We start from the raw sequence: 14,938 nt of genomic DNA on the forward strand, positions 1-14,938 counted from the left end.
TTAAAATGAACAATTGAGATGTTGGGCTCTAAGGCCTCTGACAGAAGTATAGCAAAATAGTTGGCACTGACTTGTCAGAAAAGGAGCCCAAAAAAGAAAAAACAATCAATCTACACATGGCTCTAATCTAGTTATCAGATAGGTATCAAGGTCAATAGGGCTAGAATATTATGAACTGGAGAGGAGTGATGAGACAACGGGTGTCTGCCGAGCAAGATTGCAAAGACATCGAGAAGGGTTCTTGAGTGGCCAAGTATGAATGGACTACTAGTGCTGGTAACAGGCAGGGGAACCCAAAACATCCTAGTACCTCACTGGTAAAAGAAGAAAAGGATTAGAAGTAGCATTTGAAGCAGGAACAGCAGGCCTGCTCCACACAGTGCACTGAAATATCCTAATACTGACGTGTCCGGTATGAATTTTCAGATGAACAACTGACAAGATTAGCAGGTCGCCAAGTGAGGGTAAAACCCTCTGCCGATCAGTTCATCATCTGCCCTGGATGCAGCAGACGTCACCTTAATGCCACCCTTTCTAATCATTAGGGTTTTTTATATGCGTAGGGTAGGGAGGCTGAAACTAGAGCTGAATTTTTTTGGAAAAAAAGGTGTGTTTGTTGGTTTTGTTTTGAAACTCACCGAAAATTGTCAATATTTTTTATTTTTTGCAATGAGCATTTTTCAATTGGGGGGGAATGTTTAATAGAAAAAGTGATCAAAAGCATTATCAAAATGGTTATTAGATATTCTTCATTTAATGAAATGGACTTTTCGATAAACAAAATGCATCAAGGTTGTCAACAAAAAATGTTTAAATCCACACACAAAGATGATAAACGCTCCAAAAAAACCTTAACAATGGATCCGTTTCCTTCAAAACAAAATAATTTCATTCCCCTCTCCCCCCCGTCTCCCCGTAACCTAGATTTCCAGGTTTTAACCATCAAAATTGAGGCCGTTAGGCTGTATGTTAACTGTATGAAGTATTAACACTTTTTCAATCAGATATCTTAACAATAACATTCTTGCAAGGATGCATAAATAGAAAGTATGACTAAACAGGAAAATGCAAGTCAGCATTTGGAAGCCATGTATATGTTATTGAGATCTCCGCTAATCAAAAGCACTACAGAAGAGCTGAGTATTATTATTATTAACTGATGATTCCAAAAATCTATTTAAAACCCTTTACAGATTCTAGGCCATTCAGGTTTTTACAGACACATATTTACATTTTCCTGCCCATTTGTAGATTATACAATTCATCGTGGCTGATCTTTGTCATGACATTTATCTTCACACAAGAAAATATGGGATACCTCAACAGTAGGTGTGGCGCTTGTGAATTATCCTTCCATTTTTGCCTTGCCTCACTCATGAAGATAAACGTCACAATGGAACTTATTCATCAGCTGTTCGACATACACGGAATACCCCCTGTGTGGGCACTGATTATGCCTTTCATTGGATGAACTAGGGTTGACTGCCTCACTACACAGTGAAGTCAGAAATGGTCATTCCCAATGAATGGAAGGAGAAGGCATAGTCTTGGTCTACACATAGTGTGTCCTGTTAATACCACACTGTATAATATGTTCAATATTTTAAACTTGCATTTTATTTTAAGGGTACCTGGCGGAGATTATGAAGGTTGTAAGTGGAGCCCAGCTGAGATGGCAGCAGCCAGTTTGTTAGTATAACATCTGCTTGCTTTTGATGCATATGTGGAATAATTGACTGTAGATTTCAGAGGTGTGTGATTACATTTTTATATTCCAATGTGAGAAATATGTTTTTATAGCCCAGATTTCTGGAACAGCTTCAAATTTCTAGGAACTGATCCTACTGTCATTTCACAGACAGAACTGCCGCTGAGGTAAATGGAAACTTTAAGTGTCAAGTGATGGTGGAATTGAGCCCTTTGTGAGGTATAAATGTAGAATATAACAGAGCATTTGTATGTATCATTTGAATATAGCAGATAAGGTACAAAACCCAAAACACTCGAAGTTAAGTTCAAATATGAAATAGCTCTTGACACAGAACTGACAATAAAAACACAGCTGTTGACAACATACTGAAAAGAACACAATACTTGGTGAGAAAAATCTAAAATGTTGTCTTTGTATGTGGGAAAGGGATTCAGTCATGGGACTTGGTTTCAGTCTGTGGCCACACTAAAAGGAGGGAGCAGTGCCTTCGGTTACTAAAGGCAGGGGCCTGTGTTTGCATGTGTATCTCGTACAGGACTGAGAACACAGCTTCAAAGTCTGCTGGGGGCATTCATGCACTAGTGGAAAGAATGGGACTGTGAAGCTTGAGTCCACATCTGTCACTAAAGGTGGAACCATCCTCAGCAGTTATATGATGAGTAACATCTAGGAACCTCATTCACAGACCAGGACCCCACTGAGGTAGGCACTGTACAAACAGAACAAAGATGCCTTAACTGTTTGCACAGGGCAAAAATCCAATAAAGAGCGCTTCACCAGGTTTTCATGTCGTTCAGAGGGTTACACCCAGGCTTTAATTAGCTGCAATAATTGTACCGTGCAAGGTTTAATCTGCTGAAGTCTGCAATGAAGCAGAAGCTGCAGGAACTGGCACTAGTAGGGATAATTTCATCTTAAATTAAATACAGGACTGGGGTTACGATGATTGTTTCTGACTTTGATATGGAGCTGCTGGGATACGTAGACACAGAGGTGAAAGTGGGCCGGTACGGCGTACTGGTAAGAACTGGCCCATACACAGCCGATGTTGAAGCACTGTTGTGGCAGCGCTTGAACATTGATCCCCCTTTGCGCCCTCCCCACCCCCCCGGGCCACCAACGGGGCGGGCAAAAGGGGCAGCTGCCCCGGGGCCCGGCGATTTAAGAGAGCCCAGGGTTCCCGGCCGCCGCTGCTGCCATGGCAGCGGCCGGAGCCCCAGGCGGCACGGGCTGGGCAGCATGGAAGGGCTGGCTGGGGGAGGCTGACCACCCCAGCCCTGCTCCTTCTGCCCAAGGCCATGCCCCACCCCTTCTGGGGGCCCGGAGCAGGGCCCCTGTACCGATAAGTATTTTATCTTACTTTCACCCCACATAGATGTAAGTTCAGAGCTAATCCAACCCTGAAAGGTGTAATGTCATCCACCTCCACAACCCCAGGTTAGTTTTGCACAGCTTGGAAGAATAGTAGGTATTCTTAAATTGTGCTGAAGATGTTAGCACACGTGGGTTAAATATTAGCATGCTCTGGAGATAGGATTTACAGTATGAAGCAGGTTAAGAGAAAAGATAGCCAATGCATCAGCAGGATTCCAAACGGCAATGGGCCATGTGCTCTCTAGACAGTATTTTGATTATCTGGAAGTATGCAAAAGTCCATCTTCAGCCCCAGGAAACTGTTTTTAAGCACTCAGAGGAGGCTAGGCTTATTTCACATACCACGTCCTGGGTAATAACATGAAAGGACTCCATGCTTGTAAAACTAAACTAGCTGTTTATTAAGAGAACTATTTACGGAGATGATGCAACCGCAGCTAGCATCACCTAGACCGACCTCCTGGTGCCTCCTCCAAATTCTTCCCGCCTGCAACCTATGCTCGTCCCTCCAAATTCCATGCAAGTTGCTACAAGGCTAAAAGTTAATGGTGCTAGCCACTTTTCTTCCTAGAGACAATGACACATCTTGAGCAACAAATTCCAAGAGAGGGTTTGTAGAAACCTAAGTCAGAGGACGTGGACGCAATCACCAATACTCAATAATAAGAAAGTGCCGGAGGCTGAGCTAAGAGTGGTGTTATGAGGCTTACTTGAAAGAAAGGAAAATGAAATTATTTACTGCATAGGTTTGATGCTGTGCCAGTCATATAAAAGTGGCCTTTACAAGGGATGTCTCTGAGTCAAACAAACAGTGAACTGGAGCATGACAGCTGGTTCAGGAATGAAATCCTGAGCTGGGAACTTAAAACGGCAGCTGTTTCACCCTACGAGCCAGCAGAGCCATGGCTAAGTGCTAAAAAAACCCAAGCCCTCTACCGTCTGTTATGAATGCTCTTTAGTCTAAGAGTATGTCTACAGTGCAAAATAAAAACACAAGGTGTGTTCTTAAGTCAGGTTACAGTGTAAATTGGCATAGCTGCCCTGAAGTCAACAGAGCTGCACCAGTTTACCCCAATAGTGATCAGGACTGCTATGTTTGGGTGGATACTACCCAACAGTTGTATTTTAGCCTGGCATATGCCCTGGAAACAGTGAGAGCTATGGCTAAAATACAACTGTTTGGTAGTATCCAACCAAAATATAGCGCTAGCTCTCCCTCTCCACTTACTTTACCTAAAGCATTTCCTTTACTCTCGCTAATGCTTTCACTTCTCTTTCAACTCCAGCTTGTGTGAAGCAGAAATATTTTTGAAAGAGCAGATGAACTTTCACAAAGTTATGTTTCAAAGCCATATGCACAGTAGTGGCTTTATGATGGTCAGTTATCCATTATTTATTGCTTCTGGGGCAGATTTCTTGATGCAAAAATGTCTTCAGAATTGGCACTATGGCCCATTTTCTTTTTTTAATTGGTGACTGTGGGGCCATATCATCCTGAGGTGGTGCAGATTAGCCTAGCTCAACAGAGCTGTGACCATTGACGACCACTCAGGGTCTGGACTTTGGTGTCTGAGATTGACAGTCAGATTGGTAACCCTGCTTAGCATATAACGAATGCAGGTAGCTGCTGTACAAACTTGTCTAGAGAGTTCATTCAAAGCCACCTTATTTATCGTTGGTACCTCCTGAGGAGAGGTTATCAACGGTGATCATTTTATACCACACTCTGGTGGCTTTGTGACATGGAATCTCTCCGCTAGTGGCTAAATGCAGACCACAGACTGTAACCCCAACTGGATTTGAAGTTTGGCCCTCAGTACACAAAGGTGTAGCTCAACCTTTCTGAACTGAGTTTAGGCATTTCTATTTTGTTGTTGTATAACACAGTTGACATGGGTGCCAATAGTTCTCTTTTGTTAATGTCTAGCTGAATTTTACAGCCATGCTTGAAATAAGCAGATGCTTTTGTGAATTGCTAGGTCAAATCAGTCTTCTTTATGTCTTTATAAATGTCCCCATTGTTGTTATATTATCTGCTATATCCTCATACTGAACTACAGTGGCATTCTGGAAACATGGGTAACTTTTTTTTCCCAAAAGACTTATGAGCATAAATCACTTAGGCTCAGATTTTTGAAGCTATATAAACATTGCTGTGCTCGGCATTGATGGAATTTAGACTCAAGTGCCTAAATCCTTTGGGAAACATTTAGGCTCCTAAATCTGCTAGGCACTGCAATGCTGAACTCACCAATGCCTAAATAGCTTTACAAATCTGGGCCTAAGGCACTTCGGAAAACTTTTACTTTGAATCATGCTTAAGTTCCTAGGAGCCTCAGTCACTTCTGAAACTGGAAGTTACGCTCCTAAGTCACTTGGGCCCTTGGGACATTTCCTCCCATGATCTGCGACTTCCCCCTCCCTTATCACCCTGTTCTGCATTATCCTCAAAGCGACCTATTTCGGGCAACTATAGACACACACAAGAACTAAAGCATGTTGTGGTTTACACAAGAGTGCACTACCTTGGGTGCACTGCAAAGCTTGAGACAGAAAAAATAGTTACTTTCCACCTGTGGAGGTATGCCATCAGCACCCTAGTAATCTGTAACTTGCTATGATTTACTGCTAACAGAATATGTTTTCTAGCTACAAAAGAGAATCTGACGCGTTAAAATATTTAAAAAAAAAACAACCCGAAATATCACTGCAGTCCTATCAATAGCTCCTAGAGAGAAAACAATCAGAGTTCATTTGTAATACCAGGCAGCATTAGGTTCTAAATGAGGGCAGACAGAGCTTAACAACCCACCTTTTAAGTAACTGGGCTCCCTTTGTGGTGCCAATACCTCTGCAGAGGGTAGCCTTGAAACGTAGACAGTAACTGGCTTCTGAGCCCCAGTATCAGATCGTATACAATGCACACATCTTTTCAGCAATGATGTCCCTGCCAGAGTGGGCTGGTATGCAACTGTGGCATTACTCATCTCATCAACCAGATAATGGCTTTGATTGAGTTCTCTCTTTTCTCTATTATGCCCATCACTCTGATGTCTGAGTGCTTCTCTTAGTCCCCGAAACCCTACATCTACTTTTCTCCTATTCCCCACCTCCCAATTTACCATTCCTTTCTCTCCAGTCCTAGGATTCTTCCGACCCTTCTGATATAGGATGTTCATCCAGATCGTCTGTAGCTTCATGTAACTTAGGGTATGTCTACACTGTAAACTGGCTGAAAATCTGGCCCTGCTTTTTGAAGCCTGTTTCATATCTACATTTCCAGCCATTGAACCTTTCCTTCCAGGTTAATTCCTTCTAGCCAATACTATAATTTGGACCATTCCTTCTAGTCAGTGACATCCTTTGGATTGTGAAATCACAAGATATTGGATCAGAACCAAAAGAATCTCTATGCAAAAGAATAAATGGACACAAATTTGACATCAGGAATTTAACATTCAAAAACCAGTAGGAGAACACTTCAATCTCTCTGGACACTCAATAACAGACTTAAAAGTGGCAATTCTTCAACAAAAAAACTTCAAAAATAGACTCCAAAGAGAAACTGCAGAACTGGAATTAATTTGCAAACTGGACACCCTCAAATTAGGCCTGAATAAAGACTGGGAGTGGATGGGTAACTACAAAAACTAATTTCCCCATGCAGATACTCACATCTTCTTGTCAACTGTTCAAAAATGGGCCACTTTGTTTACATTGGCCTCATTAGCACCACAAAAGTGATTTCCACCCCTTTTTGTCAACTGATGAGAATAGCCTACTTCAACCTCAATTGAATTGGCTTGTTAGCACTGACCCCCCTACTTGGTAAGGCATCTCCCATCTTTTCATATTCTGTGTATTTATACCTCCCTACTGTATGTTCCACTCCATGCAGGGGTGAAAATAAGTCGAGTGACTTACCGGTACACTGGGGCCAGCTCTGGCCCCCGGAAGGGGCGGGGCCTCGGGCAGAAGGGGTGGGGCTGAGGGGGTCAGAGCCAGCCCCAGTCCACCCTGTAAGGTAAGTGACCCCCTCCTCCTCCCCCTCCCCCACCGGGGTAGCAGCAGCAGCCCGGGGCTCCAGGGGCTATTTAAAGGGCCCGAGGCTCCCCTGCTTGTACTGCTCCAGTCCTTTAATTAGCTGCCGGAGCCCTGGGGAAGCGGTGGGGCTCCAGCGGCTATTTAAAGGACCAGGGTGGCAGAGGAAGCCAGAGCCCAGGCCCTTTAAATAGCCCCCAGAGCCCTGGGGTGGCGGGGGCTCCAGGGGCTATTTAAAGGGCCTGCAGCTCCCCTGCTTCTAGCACCCCAGTCCTTTTAAATAGCTCCCGGAGCCCTGGAGTAGCAGCAGCGGGGCTCCGGCAACTATTTAAAGGGCCGGGGCAGTAGAAGCAGGGTAGCCCCAGGCCCTTTAAATAGCCACCGGAGCCCCGCAGCTGCTACCCCAGGGCTCTAGCAGAGGGGGTCTGGAGGCAATTTAAAGGGCCTGGGGCTCCAGCCACCTGCTGGGAGCCCCAGGCCCTTTAAATTGCCCCCTGGGGAAGCCGGGCTACCCCAGTACGGTGCACTGGCTTCTTTCACCTCTGACTCCATGCATCTGATGAAGTGGGTTTTAGCCCACAAAAGCCTATGCCCAAATAAATTTGTTAGCCTCTAAGGTGCCACAAGGACTCCTCATTGTTTTTGCTGATACAGACTAAGATGGCTACCACTCTAGGCACCCAAAAGGGAACTAGATTAGACAAATCTATAAATCTTTTAACTACATAAAATTTTCAACATGCCTATCTATCTAGGTACACATATGGCCCCTCTAGAATGCTAGTATCCAAGTGCATCTGTATAAATATTCAGCAAGCTCAGCTGCCACCATGACCAATCAGTTATTTATAGGTGTTTTCCTTACCAGTCAAGTTCTTCAGGCCAAGTTCCCTGAGTCCAAAATTACCATCCTTTCTGTAGTTAAGAAATATCTCCAAGGCATATCGGTCCTCGTAGAGTTTTGTCCCACGAATGATGCGTAGGTTCTCTAACGGGAGGTACTCAAACTGATTCAATGCTACCAGGACATATCCCGTGACTTCTCGGATAGACTGAAAGAGACAGAAGCAACATCCATGTTAGAAATATTTCCCTTTTAATTGATTAAATGTTTATGATTTCCACAGCGTTGGCCAACGCTACTACGCCACAACTGAGATTTCAGTTGCTCAGCTGAAAACAAATGATGTATAATAACTTGTAAAATAAATGTTTAAATATAGACACTGATGCTGGTTTGAACAGCAGAAATCAAGAGCCAGCACCTAATGTCAGTGACAAGGTGCTTTCTGAAACCTGCATTATTGTGTATGCATTCAAGTTTGATATTTTAAGGGGTACTTTCTTGTTGAAATATGTGGTGGTACATTTCATATCTGAGATTAGAATCTGGTTCTGCAGCTGTGTTGTCCCATAAATCCAGGTAGCACTGTGTATGTACCAGAAATGAGAGAACACACACGTGTCAGCACAAATAGCTTTTTGTATAGGAAAAGAAGCTATTTCTGGGATTGGCAGGTTAATGGGAGTGAATTTTGGCAGAAGAGATGGTTGGGACATCTGTGCATAGGAGAGGGAAAGGGACAAGAGAATTGGTTTGGAGGAGTTAAACAAAACACCACAAGTTTGCACTTTTAACTAAGTGAGACCGATTTTTGAAAAAAAATAAACTTTTTTTTCCCATTTGAAGTGTTCGAAATGGACCCATTTTATCTGGCTCCACCCCCCAACTTTTTAATCAAAAACATTGTCAAAACTGTTATCAAAATGAGTTACCAAACGTTTGGTTGACTGAAAACATGGCTTGAATCAAATGAAAAATGTTAATGACCACTTTGATCACATTTGAGAACATTTTGGTTTAAAAAACATTCTTAAAAAAAGGCACAACTGCCCCAGCCCCCCCAAAGACAAAAAAGGTAGACCAATTAAATAGGCCGTTTGACCAAAAATCATCCCCAACTCTGTTCAAAACATTTCAACCAGTTCTAATTGGTCCCAGCTGGGCAAGCAGCTTTGAATGGGAGCATCTCTACACTTGCACAGAGCTCTGCAGACTTCAGCAGGGCTTCGAGTGGCACAGGGGTTCATCTGCGTGGAGTTACTTGCTGAATCCCTTACACGTTGTCTGTCAGTTACTGTTTAGCTATCATGTCTATTTAGACTCCAATCATGCAAAGACTTCTGCATAAGCTTAACTTTAAGTGATTGAAATCAAGGGGCTACTTACATGCTTGACGCTATGGATGTGCACATTTCTTTGCAAGATCAGAGTCTTAAACTGCACACAGTATTAGACAGTCCCTGCCTAAAACAATGCGCACACATACAATTCTGTTCAATGGGGCCAGTTCCTGAATAGAGCCTCCAGTCACTACCCTAATAAAAATGTGTGTTAATAATGATATGTATACAATCAAACATTTACCATTATAAAGAAAAGCAACATAGATTTGTGGGACTCGGACATTTTCAGTTCCCAATGTATCAAGGAGCAGTTGCCCTATTTTTATGCCCGATGGAGCACAAATGTTTTAATTAACTTTATAAAAATAATAAATATGTAATAGTCAAGAGATGTAATGTTGGCTACCGGACTATCACATAAGGGTGGGTTATATGCTTTGCATATTCTGGCCTAATATTATCCCATTAAAGTCAGATCCTTATATTGCAAGTGAAGTTATTAAAAAGGCTCTGGAGCAATTTCAAAATCTGTTCAGCATCCAAACAGATCACGGGGTCATCACAGGAATTTGATAACCCAATGAATTTCGCTATGTTGGGAGGTGTTTAAGCTTGGCAGAATTTTGATTTTTTTTTTAATTTCAATTGATATCATCCATGTTTATTTTTAAGCATTTTTCTGTTTTTATGGATCTCAGTTTTCATAGCTGCATGACATTATGGGGAAGTCAATTATTTAATGACAGTAGACATTGAATTCAAAAAGTTAAAGCTTTATAAACCATTAAAACTGTCAACATCCCATGTCAAAATATACAGAGCAAAGATCCTTAAAGTGAGGAATTATTCCTGTTTATTGTTCATTCGCTAGTCCATTTGTAACAAGCCTAATTCAAAAGTCTAAATCCCTGGATTTTGACTCCAAGTTCACAGGGAGCATTTTTCTTTACTTGCCTATGTGTAAATATTTTTGTCATCAGTTTGTGTTTGTATGGTGAAATGGATGTTTGCCAACCTTTACCAATAGAGATCTAATCCTTCCAAGCCTATGTATAGTACAATAGCGCTATGCAGAGTTGTTTTATATCCTGGGACCCTAGCTTCATTATCATTAGAAGACTTTCAGGCATGAAAGAGGGGAGGGATAGCTCAGTGGTCTGAGCATTAGCCTGCTAAATCTAGGGTTGTGAGTTCAATCCTTGAGGGGGCCATTTAGGGATCTGGGGCAAAAACTGGACCTGCTTTAAGCAGGGGGTTGGACTAGGTGACCTCCTGAGGTCCCTTCCAACCCTGATATTCTATGAATTTCAAGATACGTCTTGGTTTTCAATTCAATTAGGGTTTTCAATTTCAACAGGACAGTTCGGTTTACAAAATCTCAGAAGTTTATTTTGCTTCAAACAGAAATTTCCTGAAAAAACATGTCTCTCCCACCACTCATTTGCTTGTTTTTTTAAACTTAAAACAATACTAAAAATATACTTATGACTTCAGTTGCTCTGCTGATGCCCTAGGAATGTACTGAATGTTGAGATGCATTAGAGGGGCACTGTCAACTGGAATCTAGTCAATTTTAAAAAAAAAGACAAATTAAAAGCAATTTCAAAAAATGAAAAACTACACCTGCCAATTTTTGAAGTTTATAACCAAATTTTCCTATTTTTAAAATATGTCTTCCTTGTTGCCATGTGAAAAGCCCACACAAACAACAGGTGTAAATTGACTGATGATCACTGTGATTCAGCAAGGCACTTAAGTTTTTCCAAATTTCAAAAAATTCAGAGGAGTTCCAAGGCTGGTGGAAAAATGGGGGAAGGGGAGCGCATTCACAATAACGCCACCCTGCCCCCCACCCCCATTTTTGGGCTGAAGTTCAAAATTCTCATGAACACTTTTGATGAAAAAAAAAACCACACCCAACATTCAAACTGTTCACCAGCTCCATTAAAAATCATTTTTGCCCAGAAAACATTGCATCGTCTACATTTATTTTGGAGGTTCGAGGGATAGTTTCAAGCAGCTCCTTTTAGCTGGGGACTCAAGCGAGAGCAGGATCTGGTTCACAAACTGAATTGGGTTGGGAATGTATGGTGGGAGATGCCTTCCTCTCTAGTCCGACCACTGAATACAAGATACGCCAGTAAGCTTCCTTCCCTCACTGCCAGAGGATAGGGCTGGCCCTTGAGCTACGCATTTGTGTAGGAACTCCAAGAAAACGCTAAACAAATCAGTTATGCTAAGAGTTTTCATCTCCACTGTGAATTTCCTGGTTGTTGGTTCAATATAGACATACATAATAAGATATTATGGCAAGTGTCAATAGATGGCATCGTTACACACTAGGAAACAATATGGACGATTGTGTGAACCAATATTCAGTCTTGGGAAGATGTGCAGCTGTTAGTTTTGTTATGCACAAGGTTGTGTAGCAGGTGCTATGCCATCTGCAGGAGAGTTCGCTCTCTGCCTTGGTCTGTAATTGGAGTCAGAGTGCCCCTGAAGCATGCTGAGATTCCTGAAAGAAGCGATTGTCTTGCATGCTGTTTGTAACTACCTCTGTTCCAGGACTGGTGTGTGTGTGACCAAAACAAATTTAACGTAGAACATACCTCCATCCCATTCATAATGTGTCCTTTTCGATGTCATTAGGGGAAACAGGTCACATTCAGTATCATTCCCACAGTCTGTAAGCACACAGGGTAGAGTCTACACTGCAGCAAAACACCCATGCCCTTGCAGGATCCCAGAGCCTGGGCTCAAGCCCAAGCCCGAACATTTACACTGCAATTCTGCAGCCCGAGCCCCACAAGGCTGAGTCAGCTGACACAGGCCTGCTGCAGGTGTTTTACTGCAATGTAGACATACCCACTGAGACCTGGTTACAGATCAGCTACAAGATAGCAGGGCTGAAATATCTATTTCTCAACCTTCTGCCTTTTGAGAGCATGTGAGTGCATAACTCACTTAATTGGGCTATACATTCTTTCCCAGGATTTGGCCCTTATCACACTATTTGCCTGGCCAAAAAAAAAAAAAAAAAAGAAAGATAAAAAAAAAGGCAATGTTAAAGCAATGCAATTTCCATTGTGCCTCATTTAGCATGGCTTTCATTTACTTCCTTGTTAAACTTAGCCTTGCATATGTGCGGATTTTTGCAGTTCTGCTGATTCACTGATGCTAGCTCTTCACACCCGTACTTCTTGAGTGACGTTCAAAATGCACATTCAGACAGCACCAGTTCAAAAGTCAGTATGGACACTATGCTCCAAAGATAAACTGTTTAGAAGTTCTGCTTTGGTGTTCAGAGTAGGGTTTCCAACTTTCTACTCCTCCAAAACTGAACACCCTTGCCCCACCCCATGTCCAGCCCCTCCTCTGAGGCCCCACCCCTTCTCCAAGGCCCCGCCCCGGTCACTCCATACCCCCTCTCCCTCTGTCACTTGCTCTCCCCACCCTCAATCACTCGCTTATTTTCACCAGGCTGGCTCAGGGGTCTGGAGTGCGGGAGGGGTGAGGGCTCCGGCTGGAGGTGCAGCCACAAATGAGGAGTTCAGGATGCGGGAGGGGGCTCCGGTCTGAGGCAGTGGGTTGGGATGAGGGAAGGGGTGAGGGCTCTGGCTGGGGGTGAGGGATTTGGGGTGCAGGAGTGGGCTCCAGCCTGCAGGGTGGAGCCGAGGGGTTTGGAGTACGGCATGGGGCTCTGGGCTGAGACAGGGGGTTGGGTGTGGGAATGAGTACGGCTCTGGAGTGGGGCCAGAAATGAGGAGTTCAGGGTGTGGGATGGGGCTCCAGGCTAGAGCCGAGGGGTTTGAAGTATGGGAGGGGGCTCTGAGCTGAGGCAGGCAGTTGGGGTGTGGGATGGGGGGGTACGGCTCTGTGCTGGGGGTGAGGGTTCTGGGGTGGGGCCAGAAATGAGGGGTTCAGGGTGTGAGTGGGGGCTCCGGGCTGGGACGGGGGGATGAGGATCCCAGCTGGGAGTGCGCGCTCTGGTGTGGAGCTGGGGCTGAGGGAGTTGGGGTGCAGGAGGGTGCTCTGGGCTGGAATCAAAGCGTTTGGAGGGCAGGAGGGGGATCAGGGCTGGGGCAGGGCAGGGAGTTGGAGTGTGGGGGTGTGTGAGGGCTCTGGCTGGGGGGTGTGGGCTTTGGGGAGAGGCTGGGGATGAGGGGTTTGGGGCAGGAGGGTGCTCCAGGCTGAGATCAAGGGGTTCAGAGGGAAGGGAGGGGATCAGGGCTGGGGCCGTGGGTTGGGGTGCAGGCGTGGGTCAGGGGTGCAAGCTCCAGGTGGCACTTACCTCCGGGGGCTCCCGGAAGCAGCAGCACGTCCCTTCTCTGGCTCCTACACGGAGGCGCAGCCAAGCAGCTCTGCGCACTGCTCTGTCCCCAGGCACTGCCCCCGCAGCTCCCATTAGCCAAGAACCACAGCCAACGGGAGCTACAGAGCTGGCACTTGAGGTGGTGGCAGTGCGCAGAGCCCCCCTTTAGCAGTCATTGCACATGGTGCTCTAAACAGTGTGTGTGTGTGGGGGGGTTACAGTGTTAGGGAACACACAATGCTTCTGAAAGGAACCAGTTTTACAGTACTTGTTAGTGAACTCCTTTATTTACACACTCAGTTGGTGTGGTATTTTTGGGTCGCGGTTGTGCCATTTACCCCTTTTTGGCTCACCAGTGTTCTTCGGCAGTTCTGGAGAGATCACCTCTGGGTGCACCAGCAATCCTGGACCACGTTGGCTGACACCGCCAGCCAGGAGGCCAAGCGTTGCCAGTTTGGATGCAGTTCTCACCAGCCTGCTCAAAATCTGATCCAACTCTGACTGAAGTTGCTAGAAAGACTTCCATTGATTTCAATGCAGATTCCTAGTTTTTAAGGTCAGAAGGGACCATGTCGTATGAATTTTGTACCATTCAAACCAAGACTAGGCGGAGCTCGAACCTCTCACTGCTTGCACACAAAGCTGACACTTTCCATAACTCCACCACCCTGCTGCACAAAAATCTGGGCTAGTCCAGTATCAGGACATAAGAACTGGAGCTGAATTTTGCTGGGCTATTTCCTTACTGTTCAGCTCTCTGTGTGGTCCCCATAATATAGAAAAGGAATGACTGAAGGAATTAAGGAATGACCTGAAGCAGGTGGTCTTTCTACATTCACTGCTTTCCGTTCAACATCAATCTGGTTCCCCACAGCTGCACACTGCTTCATATCCCTGTTCTCCTTTATGGGTGGGCTCCCTGGCTGGACTACATCTCCGATGGTGCACTGTAGTCATGGGACTTCCATGAAGCACCATGCCAGTTCAACCTTAGGGGTAAGCACACTGGGGTCAAAGGGAATATGAGACACCTTGGCTATAACTGCTATGAAGCATTGCAGTAGCTGAGGCAGACACAGGTCACTATCAAAGTGACCCCAAACTAATTATTTTCCTGATTCAAAAACCTTTCCCCCCTGAAAATTTGGATTTTGCAGAAACTGTTTCCCAGCCAAAAAATAATTTTGATGGAAAATCCCTGGCCAGCTCTATTCATGCTTACTTCCCAACCATGAGGCATAATCTTCTTCATCAGTATCTGATGGGAGAGGAAACAGATTGATGTTACCCACAGTGGTGTTCATTCTGAAATA

General features: G+C 44.4%; 1 protein-coding gene across 6 annotated transcripts in view; it reads right to left on the reverse strand.

The window, feature by feature from the left end:
• Positions 1-14,938, reverse strand: part of ERBB4 (erb-b2 receptor tyrosine kinase 4) — a 971,255-nt gene that overhangs the window by 418,621 nt on the left and 537,696 nt on the right. For all 6 annotated transcript variants that reach the window (XM_043525750.1, XM_037912404.2, XM_043525751.1 and 3 more), the window contains exon 3: positions 7,992-8,178. In XM_043525750.1, the coding sequence (XP_043381685.1) occupies positions 7,992-8,178 (187 nt within the window). The remainder of the gene's footprint in view (positions 1-7,991; positions 8,179-14,938) is intronic.

Source organism: Chelonia mydas, chromosome 11 (genome assembly GCF_015237465.2).
Source record: "Chelonia mydas isolate rCheMyd1 chromosome 11, rCheMyd1.pri.v2, whole genome shotgun sequence".
Classification (NCBI taxonomy): domain Eukaryota; kingdom Metazoa; phylum Chordata; order Testudines; family Cheloniidae; genus Chelonia; species Chelonia mydas.